This window comes from Arvicanthis niloticus, chromosome 15 (genome assembly GCF_011762505.2).
Source record: "Arvicanthis niloticus isolate mArvNil1 chromosome 15, mArvNil1.pat.X, whole genome shotgun sequence".
NCBI classification, from domain to species: Eukaryota; Metazoa; Chordata; class Mammalia; order Rodentia; family Muridae; genus Arvicanthis; species Arvicanthis niloticus.
The window spans coordinates 52062720-52078122 of NC_047672.1; the positions used below are offsets into that span (position 1 = coordinate 52062720).

Below are 15403 nucleotides of genomic sequence, written 5' to 3' on the forward strand. Positions count from 1 at the left end.
GTCAGCAGTGTTCAGCTTACATTTGGGAAGGCACCACTTTTTGAGTATACACTTTACTAACTGGGTGATTTAAGTCATCTACATTTCTAGGCCTCAGTTTTCCCTTGGGTAAAATGGAGTTGGCTGGTTGGCTGGTTGATTTATAATCTTTGTTTCAGTTTTAAAATAGCTACGTGATTTATATACAGAATAACAAGTTGCAATTCACAATGTACTTAACTCTGCCATCTACGAAGTCTACAACTTCATAGATGTATTTAAATGTTAGTAATGCAATGAAAGCAATTTTGGGGATCTGAAAACAATCAAAACATTTATTTCAATTCACATTCTTAAATATAACAATTTCAGACAAACAGTACTTATAAGCACATTTGTAACATGGCAGACATAAATATGAATGAAATGTATAATTATATAAATTTTCACATATTTTAGACAAAAGAACAACCTCTTTACATTCAGGTTTGAAAATACATTAACATGAATAGTTAAAAAGGATGTACCATCATAGAAGTGCTACAAAATGTTCACATTTGTGTCAGTAATAAGGCATATTTCCTATGTAGATGTTTTATGAAAACTGTGTAAAGACCTAACTGAATTATTAATCTCATGTGGTAAGCTAATTGTAAAAGAAGTAACAGTATGCTTTATCAAGACCACATTTATTAAATTCGCATGCACAACACATCAAAATTAGTAAAATTCTTGTACTTTTTTTGCACAGTGTTTAGTTTTTCTGATACTCTCTTTGTGAAAAAATATACTTAAAAAACTTTGGCACAGAATTAATAAATTATAACTAATCAAAAGAAACGACTTAAATTTTTCATGGCAAAGAAATGGACCTGTTACTATATACTGACTCTCTTTGTAGCTGACTGACCAATGGCAGTCCTGCAGTCCTGCTCGGTTTGACTTGGAATAAACAAAGAGTATTCTATTCTCCTCATATTGGAAGTAGTTAAAACTGTTACATAGTAAACAGTGTTTAACAGTAAAACCCTGCCCCTCTACTGTGGCCAACATATTTCTAACTAGGGCTGATGAGCGATGCTCTATATCACCATGAGATGTTTTCCTTAGCAAGCAGACGAGGTGAAAGGAGATGCAGATCTTGTAAACTGGGAACATATGTGATCAAGAAGACAGCCTAGCTGAGAAGTGGGGGACAGTTCTCCAGAAACTGGTTCAGCCACACCCAGCAGGGATGAGAACAGAGAAGGAACACAGCAATCCTTCAGGAGGGTGGAGAGGGCCACATGGGTCCAAGAAAACCAAAGCATCCCCTTCAGTCTTGAATCAGCAAAGAATCACTGGTGTTTTAGAGAAGTTTCAAATTTCCCTACTGGTTTGTCTAAATCGACATTGAAAAAAATTGGAAGCTTTCTTCTGACCTCCTTCATAAACAACTGTGAAGTAACTGCGGAAACAACCTCCTCTGAACCCCAGAACCTGCACACCCGCTCTGCTCTAGGCTCAGGGTGCTGACCTTTGGAAACTGAGGGACACTTTGTTTCTTTTTCACTGTTGTGTCTTCAGAGACAGCAAAAAACACCCCCCGATTCTCATATAATCTCAACAACTGGAGATCCATCACATGGGCAAATATGAGTAGTCTGAATCCATATTTTTTTCCTAAGTCAGTTCCATTCATTAAATTGTTGACTTCAATTTTTATATAAATTCATTTGATTCTGAAGATAAAACCATGAACATGATGCTATTTTATTTATTTTATGATCCTTGCTTGCCTCAAGGCCTTCATGAGTGAAATGACAAAGAACATCAAACAGGTTCAATAAAATAAGCAGACTCATTTCCTTTAAAGCTGCTAGGGTATGCATAGACACAAAGACTACAAATCACAGAGGACTGAATTTTCAAGAGTGAAATCATACCAGAATCGGGATAAGTTGTCGCCAACATCGTATGAGAGTAAGTGGTCAGGAAGGTCGCTGATGGTGCCCTGCGCTGCCAGCACATGTGGGGCCAAGGTGAAGGGCACATCGCTCAGGAGCTCAGCTGTCAGTGAGCTGTTCTCCAGAGCCTGGCCTGCCTGATTTCCTGTTTCGGGGCCTGATACAGTCACGATGGATGTGTCTTCTTTGCCGGTCTAAAAATACATATACATTAAAAACATTTAGAACATATGAACTGTGAGGTTTCGAAGTGGTAAATATGGCATCAGTACATCAGAAAGCCTGGGAGATGTGTAATATATAAAAGCTGCCAGATTTGAACCCATTTGAGAGATACACTCATCCAAATCTCTACAAGATTTAAAATTCCTACAGTCTGCTCTTACTCTGAGTGGCCACCCAAGGCTCCCTTAAACGAAAGCTCATTCCTGTTATTTCCTCAACCCTGAGGTATCCCCAGAGCCTGTCGCTGCTTTCACAAATCCCACAATCCCACGGATGCTTTCAGGCTCTGCTCAGTGCTTGGCTTCCTCGAGAAATGTTCTATCAGCCTTGTCTACTTTGGAATACCTAAAAGGCAAACTGTCTAAGATATTATTAGGTGTTCTGATGTGAGTTCTTAGTTGCTACTCTCTATGCATTTTACCTTCAAGCAGATGCTACTCAAGTCAAGTGATCGATGTCTTTGAAGCCTACTCCTGGTACAGCACACTGATTTGTGTGGCATATGTGAGATTTGACTTTCCTGTGCACCATGCATACGGGTTGGAACCAGCATGGTACTGCAAAGTCTCACATAAATACCCATGTACCTTGGTCTTTACAGTTCTTTTAAACTGACGCATCTTGTCCACACTAGTTTAGCAAAAGGCAATCACTGAATACGATGTTGAGAGCACCCTCCGTCTATCTAAATACCCATTAACGTTAGAGTGGACAGGAAATAAGTGTCTGTATAGCAATAAAATGAATGGCTTGCTACTACAAGTGGCTGAAATGTAATGTAAATAATCTCTGAGAACAAAGTCCTTTTTTAGTTTTCAACCTCTTATCTTTATAGAATGCCTCTTATCTTCACAGAGACCTATCAGGCTCCCCTTGAACAGGCCTTGACTGGCTATCCTCCCTAGTCTATCCTGGCCAACATTTCTCCAAATCTATGTCCTGGCCCCTGTTACTCACTCCCAGGCTGTTTCTTCCCAGAGCTCATTGCTTCTGTTCCTTCTGCCCAGGAGGCTTTTCTATCAGATCTACATTGAGCTCCCAGCCTGTCTTCCCTATGGGTCTTGGCCCATCTGTCACCTTCTGAGAGAAGCCTCTCCTCTTATTTAAGGTAGCTTAAGTAAGAGGTTTGTATGCTTATGTATGCTACCCTGTTCTTTCTCCCTGTCTCCCGCTTCTTTTTCTGTCTCTCTTACTCTTAGTGTCTTGCCATATGCTTGTGAATCTTTCTAATTATCATCTCTCAGAAGGAGGTTTTATCTCTCATGGTGCTCACTGATCTCCCAAATGCCTTCATTGGGCCCTAGTGCTCAAAATTGCTCATTGCATGAACGAAAAGCAGAGACAGAGCTTAGATTCCAATGGTGACAAATGTTGACTGATTCCTTGTCTAAGAAGAACAATTTTATAGAAGAGAAACAGCATTTCTATCTTACCTTTTATTGAAATATACAGTACCTACAGGAGAGGGCACATTCAATGTCACTGTAGCAATTGCTAAATTCTTACAAGTGGAATGCACAAGAGTTGTCGGTCTTATGCAAGGTACAGCACACATAGGATTCTTTTCTAGTTGCAATCTTTTCTTCCATCAATCACCATCCTGACTTCTAATAGTACGGAATGGTTTGATCTGTGTTTTAACTTTCAATGAATGCTACCACCCAGGATCGATGCTTTGGCATCTTTCAGTCAATATTATGTGTACATGATGCATCTATCCTGTTGCATGTTGGATGAAAACATGTTGAGGAGCGTATTAGTGTAGAGGATGTGCACTAATAGATATTTTACAGGTCTTCTGGTTACCATTTGACAGTGGACTTTGCGTAAGAGGAAGGGTAGCTTGTAAAGTAAGCAAGAAGACAGCTGGGAACTGAGAGACTGCCATGTTGACTACGGCTGTAACAGCAAAGGTGAGATTAAATGACTGAATTTTAGAGTTTGAGTGTAAATTCAACAGGATTTACAAGCAAAATGGAGCTGGTGTAGGGACGAGAGTATAGTCAAGAATCAACCCAAAGTTCTTGGCGTAACAATGAGAAAATGGAGCCTTCACTCTTCACGGGGGTAGAAGAGTGTTGGGAGCAGGTCTGGGCAGCAACACTGAAAGTTGGTGGTGGAACTTTGAGACACCTGAAAGACATCACATAAAGCTTTCAGTATTATTTCAATCTGCAGCCAGTGAAATCTGCTGGACAAAGTCTGGAGAATAAGCAGTAAATGGGCCACATGAGGTGACTTTGGAAAGGTGTTTGGTGTCAAGAAATGCTTCTTTTCATTTTAAATTGGGAGACACAGTTAAAGATAACGAGAAGAAAAGACATAAGGAAAAAAAAAAAACATCATGGAAGGTCAGTAGAAAAGGAAATGCCCTCTTCCCAAGGTGTCCACAGCAGTCTAGATAAGGGCCCTTAAGAAATACTAGTCTAGGGAATGACTTGGAATTAACAAAGCTTCTAAGACACACCTATCAAGAGTGATCTTATAATTTATGAGAATTTTAATTTTAAATCATTATTTTCTATGAGCCCAGTACTGCTTACCCATAAACCCAACCCTATACACATAACTTTATTTAATTTGCATAACGATTTTATAGAATGGGTATACAATACAAAAGAACTTTCTAAGGTCTGCAATGAAAACCAATAATAGCACCTCCTGTTATGAGAAATCTTACTATAAAACACAGGTATAGGGGCGCAGGCCCTGAACTCCTTGACTCTACCTTGTCTTCACAATGCTAAGTATTCTAGGGTCAGCCAACTGGACAGAAAGCAGTTAAGAATGACAGCTATTCCAGACATGTAAAGGCCCTCACTATGTGCTGGCTTGTGTGGAGAAAGTTAAAAGGAACTAGTATCTGTGTGCACCATAAACTCCTGAAGATTACATGTGCGTCAGGGATTAGGTTACTGAAATCAAGATGGTAGAGCCATCATGACGTCTAGATTAGACTGTTGTGATAGAAAACCCTAGAACAATAAGCAAATGGGATACCTCGCTTCTCTGTTCCCTTAGCTGGGTTGTCAGAGCAAATGCAGACTCTCTCCTTTTCTGTTTCCTTGTTTCTCAAACTCAGTAGCAAATCCTTCCTAGACCAGCTCAGCTCACCTTCTACTTTAACCTCCCTCCCTTGTTCCTGTCTCCCTCTCTCCCTTTTTTCCTTCCTTCCCTTTTTTTTTGTTTTGAGACAGAGTCTCTCTACATAGCCCTGGCTGTCCCAGAACTTACTATGTAGATCAGGCTGCCCTCCAACTCACAGAGATCCACCTGCCTCTGCCTCCTAAATCCTGGGATTAAAGGCATAAGCCACCATACCTGGCAAACCTCTCTTGTGCTTGAGCACAGAACACTATTGTCTAGTATTGAACCGCCAACGTTTTCACTAAGGAGGTGGTGTATTATCCATTAACAAGTTCCCCTCTGAAGACAGAACTCCAGCAGCAGTATTTATTTCCATTTGTGCATTTACTAATCCTCTTGTATTTCCTTTAAACATTATTCTTATCTGGTGTACTGGCTGGTTTTGTGTGTCAACTTGACACAAGTTGGAGATATCACAGAGAAAGGAGCTTCAGTTGGGGAAATGCTTCCATGAGATCAAGCTGTAAGGCATTTTCTCAATTAGTGATCAAGGGGGGAGGGCTCATTGTGAGTGGTGCCATCCCTGGGCTGGTAGTCCTGGGTTCTATAAGAAAGTACACTGAGCAAGCCAGTAAGTAACATCCCTCCATGGCCTCTGCATCAGCTCCTGCTTCCTGACCAGCTTGAGTTCCAGTCCTGACTTCCTTTGGTGATCAACAGCAAGAAGTAAGCTGAATAAACCCTTGGGCTATATGGAATTTTGTTCAAGTTCTGATAAGGCAGCCTTCTGGGCCTCAGCTCTCCAGTCTGTATAATGAGTGATAAGAGACAAAATGGTTGGTAATGATGGTGATGATGTTGACAGCCGCTATCATGACCTGAACACATCCTGGGTGCTAGGCTCTACCTAAGCTGCTTTAAAAGTGTACACTCAGTGAGGTCACGTACTGGATCTGCAGGTTGTGTGCTATGTGAAAGGTAAGAGGACAATGAGACAGGACGTTTATCTAAAATGTCTCACTACATACAGATTGTCAGCAATGAAATGGAGAGGCAAACCAATGGTCTCTTAATGCTCTGTCCTGCGAACCTACACATTTTGCTTGTGCTCTGCTAAGACACCAGATCAACTGAGCTGTGACAGGCTGAGATGATATTGCAAAGAACAGTGAGCACTAAACAGCATACTTTAGCTTAATGTAGAAGGAAAAAGATTCTAACGTCTTTTATTGTTTGGAAGAGAGGATGGAGAAACATCCTGCAGAAAGACTGAGAAGAGGTGGAAAAGCAACTGTAATTGAAGATAAATTTACCCCATGGGAGCAAGTCTACTAGCAGTTTGGATGAGCCATGGGGAAAGCACGGACAGTGAAAGATCCCCAGGAAGATGACGGCTGAGGCAGACAGCAAGGCATGTGGGAATTCTGTGCCACAGTATTCCGTTTGTCTCTGCACAAGACTGAAATTCTTCCTAAATCAAAGTTTTGAAAGTTTTATTTAGTTAAGAAAATACCACTAACAGCAATCTACCAAATGCCTTCTAGAACAATCTGAATTTCAGCTGTGCTGGATGTAGGACTCCAGCTTCCATCTCTTAACAGTTGGCTTAGTGCAATGGTACGGTCTCCAAGGAGGCTGCCTGCCCTCTTGGCAGCAGGGTGAGTGCCATGATGCAGCTGCTGTTGGCATGCTGAGAGCTCGAAGGAGAGAAATTATATGGCAAACAAGAGTAAGTCGCAAAGAAAATTTGAGTCAAAATTCAAGGGCCCCAGACCAGCTAGAGCACACCACTGAATCGCTAGCTTGGCAGCTCGTGGAGGTGGAGGTGGGGGCTGAGGGCAGGAACAGGTGCACAGACAGGGTCTCTGCAGAAAGCAACCCTCACTCAGACACGAGTCTTGTGATTTTTTTTACATTTGCATAATGAAATGGATCTTTACTAGGAAGAATTAGTATGTTAACTACAATGGGGTAGAAGAAAAGAATCAATTAGCCTTTTGGTTAATAGCCAAATTGCAGAAAACCATTTCAAACACGATGTTCAGACGGCTGCTTTGTGATTATTTCTGCTCAGGGAAATGGCGCTGGGTCATGGTTGCAGGCTCTGAGTTCCTTCATCTAGCTCTGAAACGTCTTTTGCAAAGCAGCAGTTTCCCTCACACTGTTACAAAGGAGCGCAGCATGCCAAGCTTTGTTTTTAATCTCACAGGGAAAATTAATGTCCTTATCTATATCACCAACAACCACGCTCACAACAAGCTGTTTTCTTTTGGTTCTCTAAACACAATTTCTTGGCCATCAGGTAACCTGTTAAAACTGGCTGGCCAGATTCACGTTGAATTCCTTCAGAAGTGAGGGCCATAACAATTCTCATGACTTCCATTTAAGGAAGGAAAAAAAAAATCCTCTAAGAATAGAGCTACACAGCCAGTTCCCTAGAGCAGCACTCTTGTGAACCTCTCCCTGGGTGTTTGGAAGCAAGGAACTCCAGGATCTGAATAGCCAACTACATTTCCTCCAGCTCCAAAGTCCAGTCACCACCATGGAATCTACTGGGAAGTACTAGCTTTGCAAACTTACTGACACCCATCTTTTTTCTCATTCCCAAGCAAACTATAAATGTTGGTTAATACAAAGCCAAGACTTTTGGCATTACAGGAAGCTGTTTGCCCTTTTCTGCAACTCATGCTTTAGGCAAAGATAAAAGAGAGTTCTGGAAGAGCAAAATATTGATGTACTGAAATTAAGAAATCAACCTCCACATAAGAAGCAACAGAACCTACTGAAAGAATATACAACTAGGTATGAACCAAAACAGCTAGCCATATCAGGCATAGTTTTAGGAAGCAAGTACACAGAGAAAAGGTACTATCAAGCTCTGGCCTTCCATGCCTTTAGACTGTAATGTCTATAAATAAAAGGCATGCCTCTCTGAACAATGGCTTGAACAAGTAACACTGTCATTTTATCTCCCCAGATAGCCATCCATTCTATTCTGGCTTCAGCTGGCATCTGCTTTCATTACATCAGCTTCTAGCTGTGGGGTGAGGTACAGGGACAAATCTGAGTTAGAAACACCAGGGGATAGAGGTCAGAAGGTGACACAAGATACAGCACAGATAAAGGAAGAGTGTTGAAGCTGCTGCTCCCTCCTCTTCCTCCTCTTCCTCCTCTTCCTCCTCTTCCTCCTCCTCCTCTTCCTCTTTGTTTTAGTTACTTGCTAATAAATGTAAACCTAGTTGCTAATAAAAGCGCCATAGGACTGAACTCTGCCCCTTGCAACCATAGAAGCCCCAAAACCAGCTCTTTTCACTTGGAAAAAATTATATTGCTATTTTCTTTTTTTCTCACATTTGTAATGAGCAGAGGAGCACCTGATTTAAGTACTCAAACCTTTTAAATGGAGCCAAACCCACCCTTCTTTGTTTCTTGTGTGCTTCTGGCATGGAGTTGACTCTTAGTTTTTGGTATTAGATATGGAATCCAGCGTCTCAAACTTGGCAAGCTAGTGCTCTACCTCAGAGCTTCACCCCTAGCCCAGACTTGGTTTTAATTGAGGGGTTAGGTGACAGGAATAAGCACAAGTCTAGAACATTCTGCCATAGAGAGAAAAAAATTAGGTGGGAGAAAATAATCCACACACAAAAAGTAGCTTGAGCATTAACTCCTGGGGCCAGAGATTCTACTCCAAGAAGGGGTTTCAAACAAAGATGGGATTCTTCCTTCTAAGAAGACAGGCTAGAGAGATGGCCATCTCTGACCTCCCTCCTATTCTTGGTCTTTGACATCATTTTAGTTCATATTCTGACTCGACTTTTTTCAGTATTTGTTCCCTTTTCTGTCTTTTTCCTTTACCACTTCCACCTACATGTGCTTCCTGCTTGTCCCATCTTTCTTGAAACAGAGGAAGAGGAAGAGAAGGAGGAGGAAGAAGAAGAACAAGAACTACTTGCCTTTCTTTTCTCAGCACTCCAGCTGAAGCAACAAGAATAACAACAACAACAACAACAGCAACAACAACAACAACAACAACAACAACAACAACAACAGCAACAACAACAACCTGCCTTCCTTTTCTCCGCACTGCACATGAGGAGATGGGGAAGTTAAGCAGGCTGTTGCTCCATTCTGTAGTCTCTTCCATGCATTGGAAAAGAGGCCTGACTGAAGCTGAAAACTCACCTACACCAGCCAGCTCAAGTGGGGATGAACTGGGCAGAGGAGAGGAGCTTTTCAGAAAAGGAGTGAGGGAGGCAAGGGCAGATTCTAGGCAGAGTCAGTGTTGGATGCTACTTTTCAGAGCACAAAAGGCTGACCCAACCATTTCTTTTTTAAAAGCAGGCTTAAAATTACTCTATAAACAGTAATGATGTCTGGCCTGAAGACATCTCCCATTTTCCCAGCAGGCCTCCCTGTCATTATTACAGCGTGTGTGTGTGTGTGTGTGTGTGTGTGTGTGTGTGTGTGTGTGTGTGTACACGCATGCGCACCTCCTTTCTCCTCTTTCCTGGCCCTAGATCACCTTCTCACTGCTGGGCAGCTGGAGGAAGCCCCTACTCCTCAGATGAAAAGCGAACTGTCAGAGGATTACCTCCTCCCTTCGCCATGCCCAGAAGCATATCAGGTTTTGCACCTGGACTGAGATCCACAGTGAACTGCTCACTGTCCCGGCTCTCCCGAGACACAGCTCTGCCCATCAGGAGACATCTCTGCACCCTTCTTTCATTTAAGCAAATTAGACATTTATCAAAATAATCCTCACACCTATCACTCAGTAGGGTGTCACCTACCTTACCACCAAACTTTCTTTTACATTTTATATGAGACAGGGAGAGTTGCTGACACTGGCTGTCAGTCATTCACTCTAACTCACTGAAATCCCTGCCTTCTATGTCTGCCTCTCTACTGGATTTCACTAATAACCATTCAGGTGTGCACAAGGGCTAATTGCCTCTGACCTGTGTGTAGCTTAGGGCTCCAGGATCCTTTTTGAGCTTTGAGCTCTTGACTTCCCTGCTGTTTCTCAGCTTCGTCCTCTACTTTGCAGTTCCTCTTGTCTGATTTCTTTAAAGACAGTGTTGTCAAGAGCTGCAGGTCTGCTCTTTCCTTCATCATAACCTCAGCACACGTTTTGGATGAACTCTCTCGAGCACCAATGGTCCTTTGGTCCTTTTCTTCCACTCTCAAAAGCCGGACAGAAACAGACTCTTGGGCATTCGTACTCATCTTCAGCCAGATTCCTGCTGACCTCTTGGCCCAGACATTTGCACCCCTCTTTCATGTAGACTCCTGTTGGAATCTCCCAGGCCAATTGTCAACCCAGAGCTTTCCTAGACTTAATGATCCTCTAATATTTTCTGTAGTGCTGTGTGATTTCAGACACAAGTTTTGTTGGTGATGTTTACAAAGAAACTAGTCTGTCTGTTTTTCCTTCCTTCCTTCCTTCCTTCCTTCCTTCCTTCCTTCCTTCCTTCCTTTTTTCTTTCTTTTAAATGAGTCTGACAATATTAATCTAATCAAATCATCAATATATAAGCCCAATTGGCTTCTAATAAAGGCCAATCAGGAAATAACTTCAGCGGTTACTTTGGAGTGTGTGCTGGATTTTATGTGCAGTTAGCCAGTTCTCTATATATAAATGCCAACTGGGTGGACAGTGAATGTCCAAAAATACAGATGGTGAAACTATTGAAATAAGAGTTTACGCTAGCAGGTCGACTAGGCATTTTATATTGGCTTAAATCTACCAAGCTGACAACATGTGGCCCTGGTTTGAGAACCACAGTATCTGATCGCAGTCAAGGTGACAAAGCAGCTCAGGCTTTAATGGAGACATTCTTCAAGCTTATTATGTGCACCACAGGTCTGAAGAATTTGATATCCCCTATTAGTCACACTAGATTCCACTTAACTTCCCATTTATATAGCCTCATTTATTATGTCTCTTCAACTTCTTCAGTCTGTAATGCAACGGGACCACATTTTTTTTCCAGATAATTTCAAAGGACAATAATGAAAGATGATCGTGTATATTTCCTTTGCATACTGAATATAAATCTCACTCAACAAATGGTTTTCACTTTGTAAAAAAAATAAGATACTTTAATTGTCTGCATACACAATAAACTAGAAAATAAGTAGACACTTTCTATTTTTTGATACTTTCTGTTTTTAAAGCTCAGAAGAAAATAGTTATGTTATACCAGTTTGGATTTATATATTGAATAGACACAATTTATACATATTGGTTGAATACAAATAAATATCATCAGAAATACAAACAAGTAAATGTAAAAATTTTAAACAATAATTTTTTGTTTACTTTTTTAAAACCTTTTTTTCCTGCCTTCCTTTTCTCAGAACCTAGCCATTTTGCAGGCCCACAATGTGCATTTTCATATATGCACAATGAATAATAACTTTTGTCTGTATGTTGTGAGAATGAACAACTGCAATTCTTAAGCTAGGTAAAGTAAATATTTTTCAGAACACTTAGATGTTGTGACTATATATTCAATAATTAATGTAATTAGTTCATGTCATGCCTATTATTTGAGGACAAAGTTAATCTGTTGTTTCAACTTATTCTGGAGTTTGATGCTGTCAGTGTTTCCATTATTTTGAAAAACACATCATTTTAAATATGTACTGAGAATTGCCAGATTTTTAGCCAGAATTTAGATGTAATTACCAGAAGGATGTTATGCTCACCCTGGAGATAAATATAAAATTTGAGTAAATAAGTTAACCCTGCAGGTCTAATCTCAGAAAAATAAGAAATTCTTCAACAAATAGGGCAATTAATTAGAAGTGAAAAAGCCCATTTTCTTTGTAATTTGATGTGTTCACAAGTCCTCACAATTGGAAACATTATAGCTAGTCAATATAAACTGTACATTTTAAAAGCTTTTATGTTTATTTAGTGTGTGTGTGTGTGTATGTGTGTGTGTGATAAATGAATGAACGAATGAACAGGAACACACACATGCCACAGTACTTGTGTAGGTCAGAGGACAACTTGTGAGGGTCAGTTCTTTCCTGCTATCATGTGGTCTCCAGGGTCTTCCAGTGTGGCAGCAAGTGCCTTTACCCACTGAGCCATCATGCCGGCTCACACTGTGCATTTCATATATGCACAAACATAAAAGCAAGTATGTTGTACCGCTCGGCATACAGATGTCCTGAGGCACGCAAATTCAATTCTACCATTGAACACATGAGTGATAGTGTTACTCTCACTGGCTGCACCTAGCCTAGAACTCCACTAGAAAAACAATGTGTGGCAAGCTGGAGAGGTGAGCAGAAAGCTGTGTTATTTGACCTTGGCTCTCATTTTCAAACAGGTTATATTTCAAAATAGAAGATGGGGTTGGAAAAGTAAATACAGCTGTGTTTTTTCCACCCCTGTGTGAGAATGAAGGAGCCATTCAGAATGGTAGGAGGCCGAGTTGCTCCCTTAGTGTACACTTGGAACCCAAAGGAGTGTGCTAGTATTTTATGTCACAGAGAACTCTGGTCAGCACTGCTTTCTCACTGCGGCAAACTCTGCACAGCATAAACCTGCCCATCTTACTTACCGTTAAGTGTCTAAATGACAGGCATAAGTCCCTTCACACTACACAGTCCTCACCACTTTCCACGGACAGAACTGTCATCATCCCACGGGACACTGTACCCGTTAAACCAACCAGCCCTCATTCTTCCTTTCTCTGAGCCCATGGTAATCTTTATTTTTCTTTTTATTCCTCTGAATTGGTTTATTCTAGGACTCTTATGCAGATGAAAGTGGCTTATGGTCAGTAAAATACTTTCAAGATCCACTCACACATGTGACGTGTACTGAAGCCATTTCAAGGTTGAGTAATATTCCACAGACAGTATATAGTGCACGTTATCATCCAGCTGCTGATGGAAATTTAGATGTTTACCATCTTTAGGATTTTATAGAACAATACTTTTAGGTAAGAGTATAATCAAGTAGGTGAAAGCTAGGAACCAACAGGGCTATTGGCAGCCAATGGGTAGAGGAACCCTGAATGTCTACGAATGGGGAGGTCAGGGAACAGAAAGTCAGGTGCAGACATGGCCCTGCTTACACTAAAGTTATTGCATAATTTCCTAAAGCACTTGGCTTGACTTAAAGATCATAATTTAAGTTTCTACAACTAAATATTTTGAGAAGCTAAAATCAAAGCATAAGTGAAACCATTTCAATCTTGTTTGAGGCAGTTCATAATCCTTAACCTTCTGGCCACAATGGCACTCTGTGCTGGGTTCTTTTGTGTGTTGTTATGTGACTACCCACTCTTGAGGAAAGTCCACCCAACAAAAATAATGGTGTCAACAATGTTAACAATGAACTGAGAATGGGCCAAATATCCTCCATAGTACGAGAAAAAGTTTAAAGGCCACACAGTTTTGGTATACTTTTAAAAACCACAATGCTTTACCAGAATAATAACCTTTCTATAAGTGACTCGGAACTTCTCAAAGGAAAACACACAGTATCACGAGAAAACACAGTACACAGGATCCTCAACAGTAAGCTATGAAGGTATAAACGACTCCCGATGACCCTTCCACAGCTTCCCACTGTTCCAGGGGGAGGGAGTGAAATTGTTAAGATCCAGAGCTAATGCCATTATTTGTGGATTTCTAGTTGAGAATCAGTGCCTGGACCTGGGTGTGCATGCTCTCTGCTGCTACGCCACAGGGCTTCAGCAAGGCTCCCAGACTTCCTGGATTCCACTCACTTCTCTGAAACACAAGCTCACTGAACCAGACGAAGCAGCAGCAATGAGCCACAGTCTGAAGAACACTAGAGAACACTAGAATCTGAACTCTCGACGTGAGCCAGAGGAGACAACATTTAATCGATGCAACTGGGGACTGTAGGGCAGTGGCCGAGGAGTGTGCAAACTCAAGTTATGAAAAGAATTTTTATAATGGAAGAACGCCCATCCTTATAGTGTTCTTGAATATGTAAGAAACAAACACTTAGCTAATGAGAAAAATGGCAGGCATTTTCAACTTTCCAGAAGTTATAGTTCTATAGGAATTAAGAGAGTAAAATGGATTTTTTGGAGTAAAAAATATACAACAGATTAGACTCTATATATTTGTAATAAATGTAGAAACTTTTGTATCAGTATTACGAACAGAATAAGAACTACCATACTAAATATATTAAAATAATCATGACTATCATTGTTTGAAAACAGCAAATTCAACTTGAAGGAGTTGAAATCTGGTACCAAACGGAAAGACTTTTAGAATCTCTTTCTGGATTGCTGACCCCTGTGTGGTATGAGCTGGCATATCCATTAGAAATGATCCAGACAATCTGGAGACTTGTGTTAAGATTTCTGTTTTGTTCCCACTAATAGCAATATGATAAAGTAGAATTTTCCTCATACTGCTCTTCTAGGTGACCCCTGTTTGCTTACAACAGACCTGTCAGGTTTCTGACTCTGGTTTCAGTGGGCACCTGAACTCATGTGTAGATATCTGTACACACAACACATCATTTAAAAATAATTTTAAAAAGTAAATATTTAAAGAAGGAAGGAAGGAAGGGAGTAAGGGAAGGGAGGAGGGAGGGAGGCAGCAGGCAAACAGGCAGGCAAGCAGGCAGGCAGGCAGGCAGGCAGCAGGCAGGCAGGCAGCAGGCAGGCAGGCAGCAGGCAGGCAGGCATCAGGCAGGCAGGCATCAGGCATCAGGCAGGCAGGCATCAGGCATCAGGCATCAGGCATCAGGCATCAGGCATCAGGCATCAGGCATCAGGCATCAGGCATCAGGCATCAGGCAGCAGGCATCAGGCAGGCAGGCAGGCAGGCAGGCAGGCAGACAGCAGGCAGGCAGCAGGCAGCAGGCAGGCAGGCAGGCAGGCAGCAGGCAGGCAGGCAGGCAGACAGCAGGCAGGCAGCAGGCAGGCAGGCAGGCAAGCAGGCAGACAGGCAGGCAGCAGGCAGCAGGCAGGCAGACAGCAGGCAGGCAGGCAGGCAGGCAGGCAGGCAGACAGCAGGCAGGCAGGCAGCAGGCAGCAGGCAGGCAGGCAGGCAGGCAGACAGGCAGGCAGCAGGCAGCAGGCAGCAGGCAGGCAGGCAGGCAGGCAGACAGGCAGGCAGCAGGCAGCAGGCAGCAGGCAGGCAGGCAGGCAGGCAGA

At 41.8% G+C, this 15403-nt stretch overlaps 1 protein-coding gene across 1 annotated transcript in view; it reads right to left on the reverse strand.

The window, feature by feature from the left end:
• Window positions 1–294: 294 nt before the first annotated feature.
• The window catches only part of Umad1 (UBAP1-MVB12-associated (UMA) domain containing 1), a 157168-nt gene continuing 142059 nt past the window's right edge, over window positions 295–15403 (reverse strand). Inside the window, exon 4 of the mRNA XM_034518898.2 lies at window positions 295–2119. Within this exon, the coding sequence (XP_034374789.1) occupies window positions 1862–2119 (258 nt within the window). The 3' untranslated portion in view covers window positions 295–1861. The remainder of the gene's footprint in view (window positions 2120–15403) is intronic.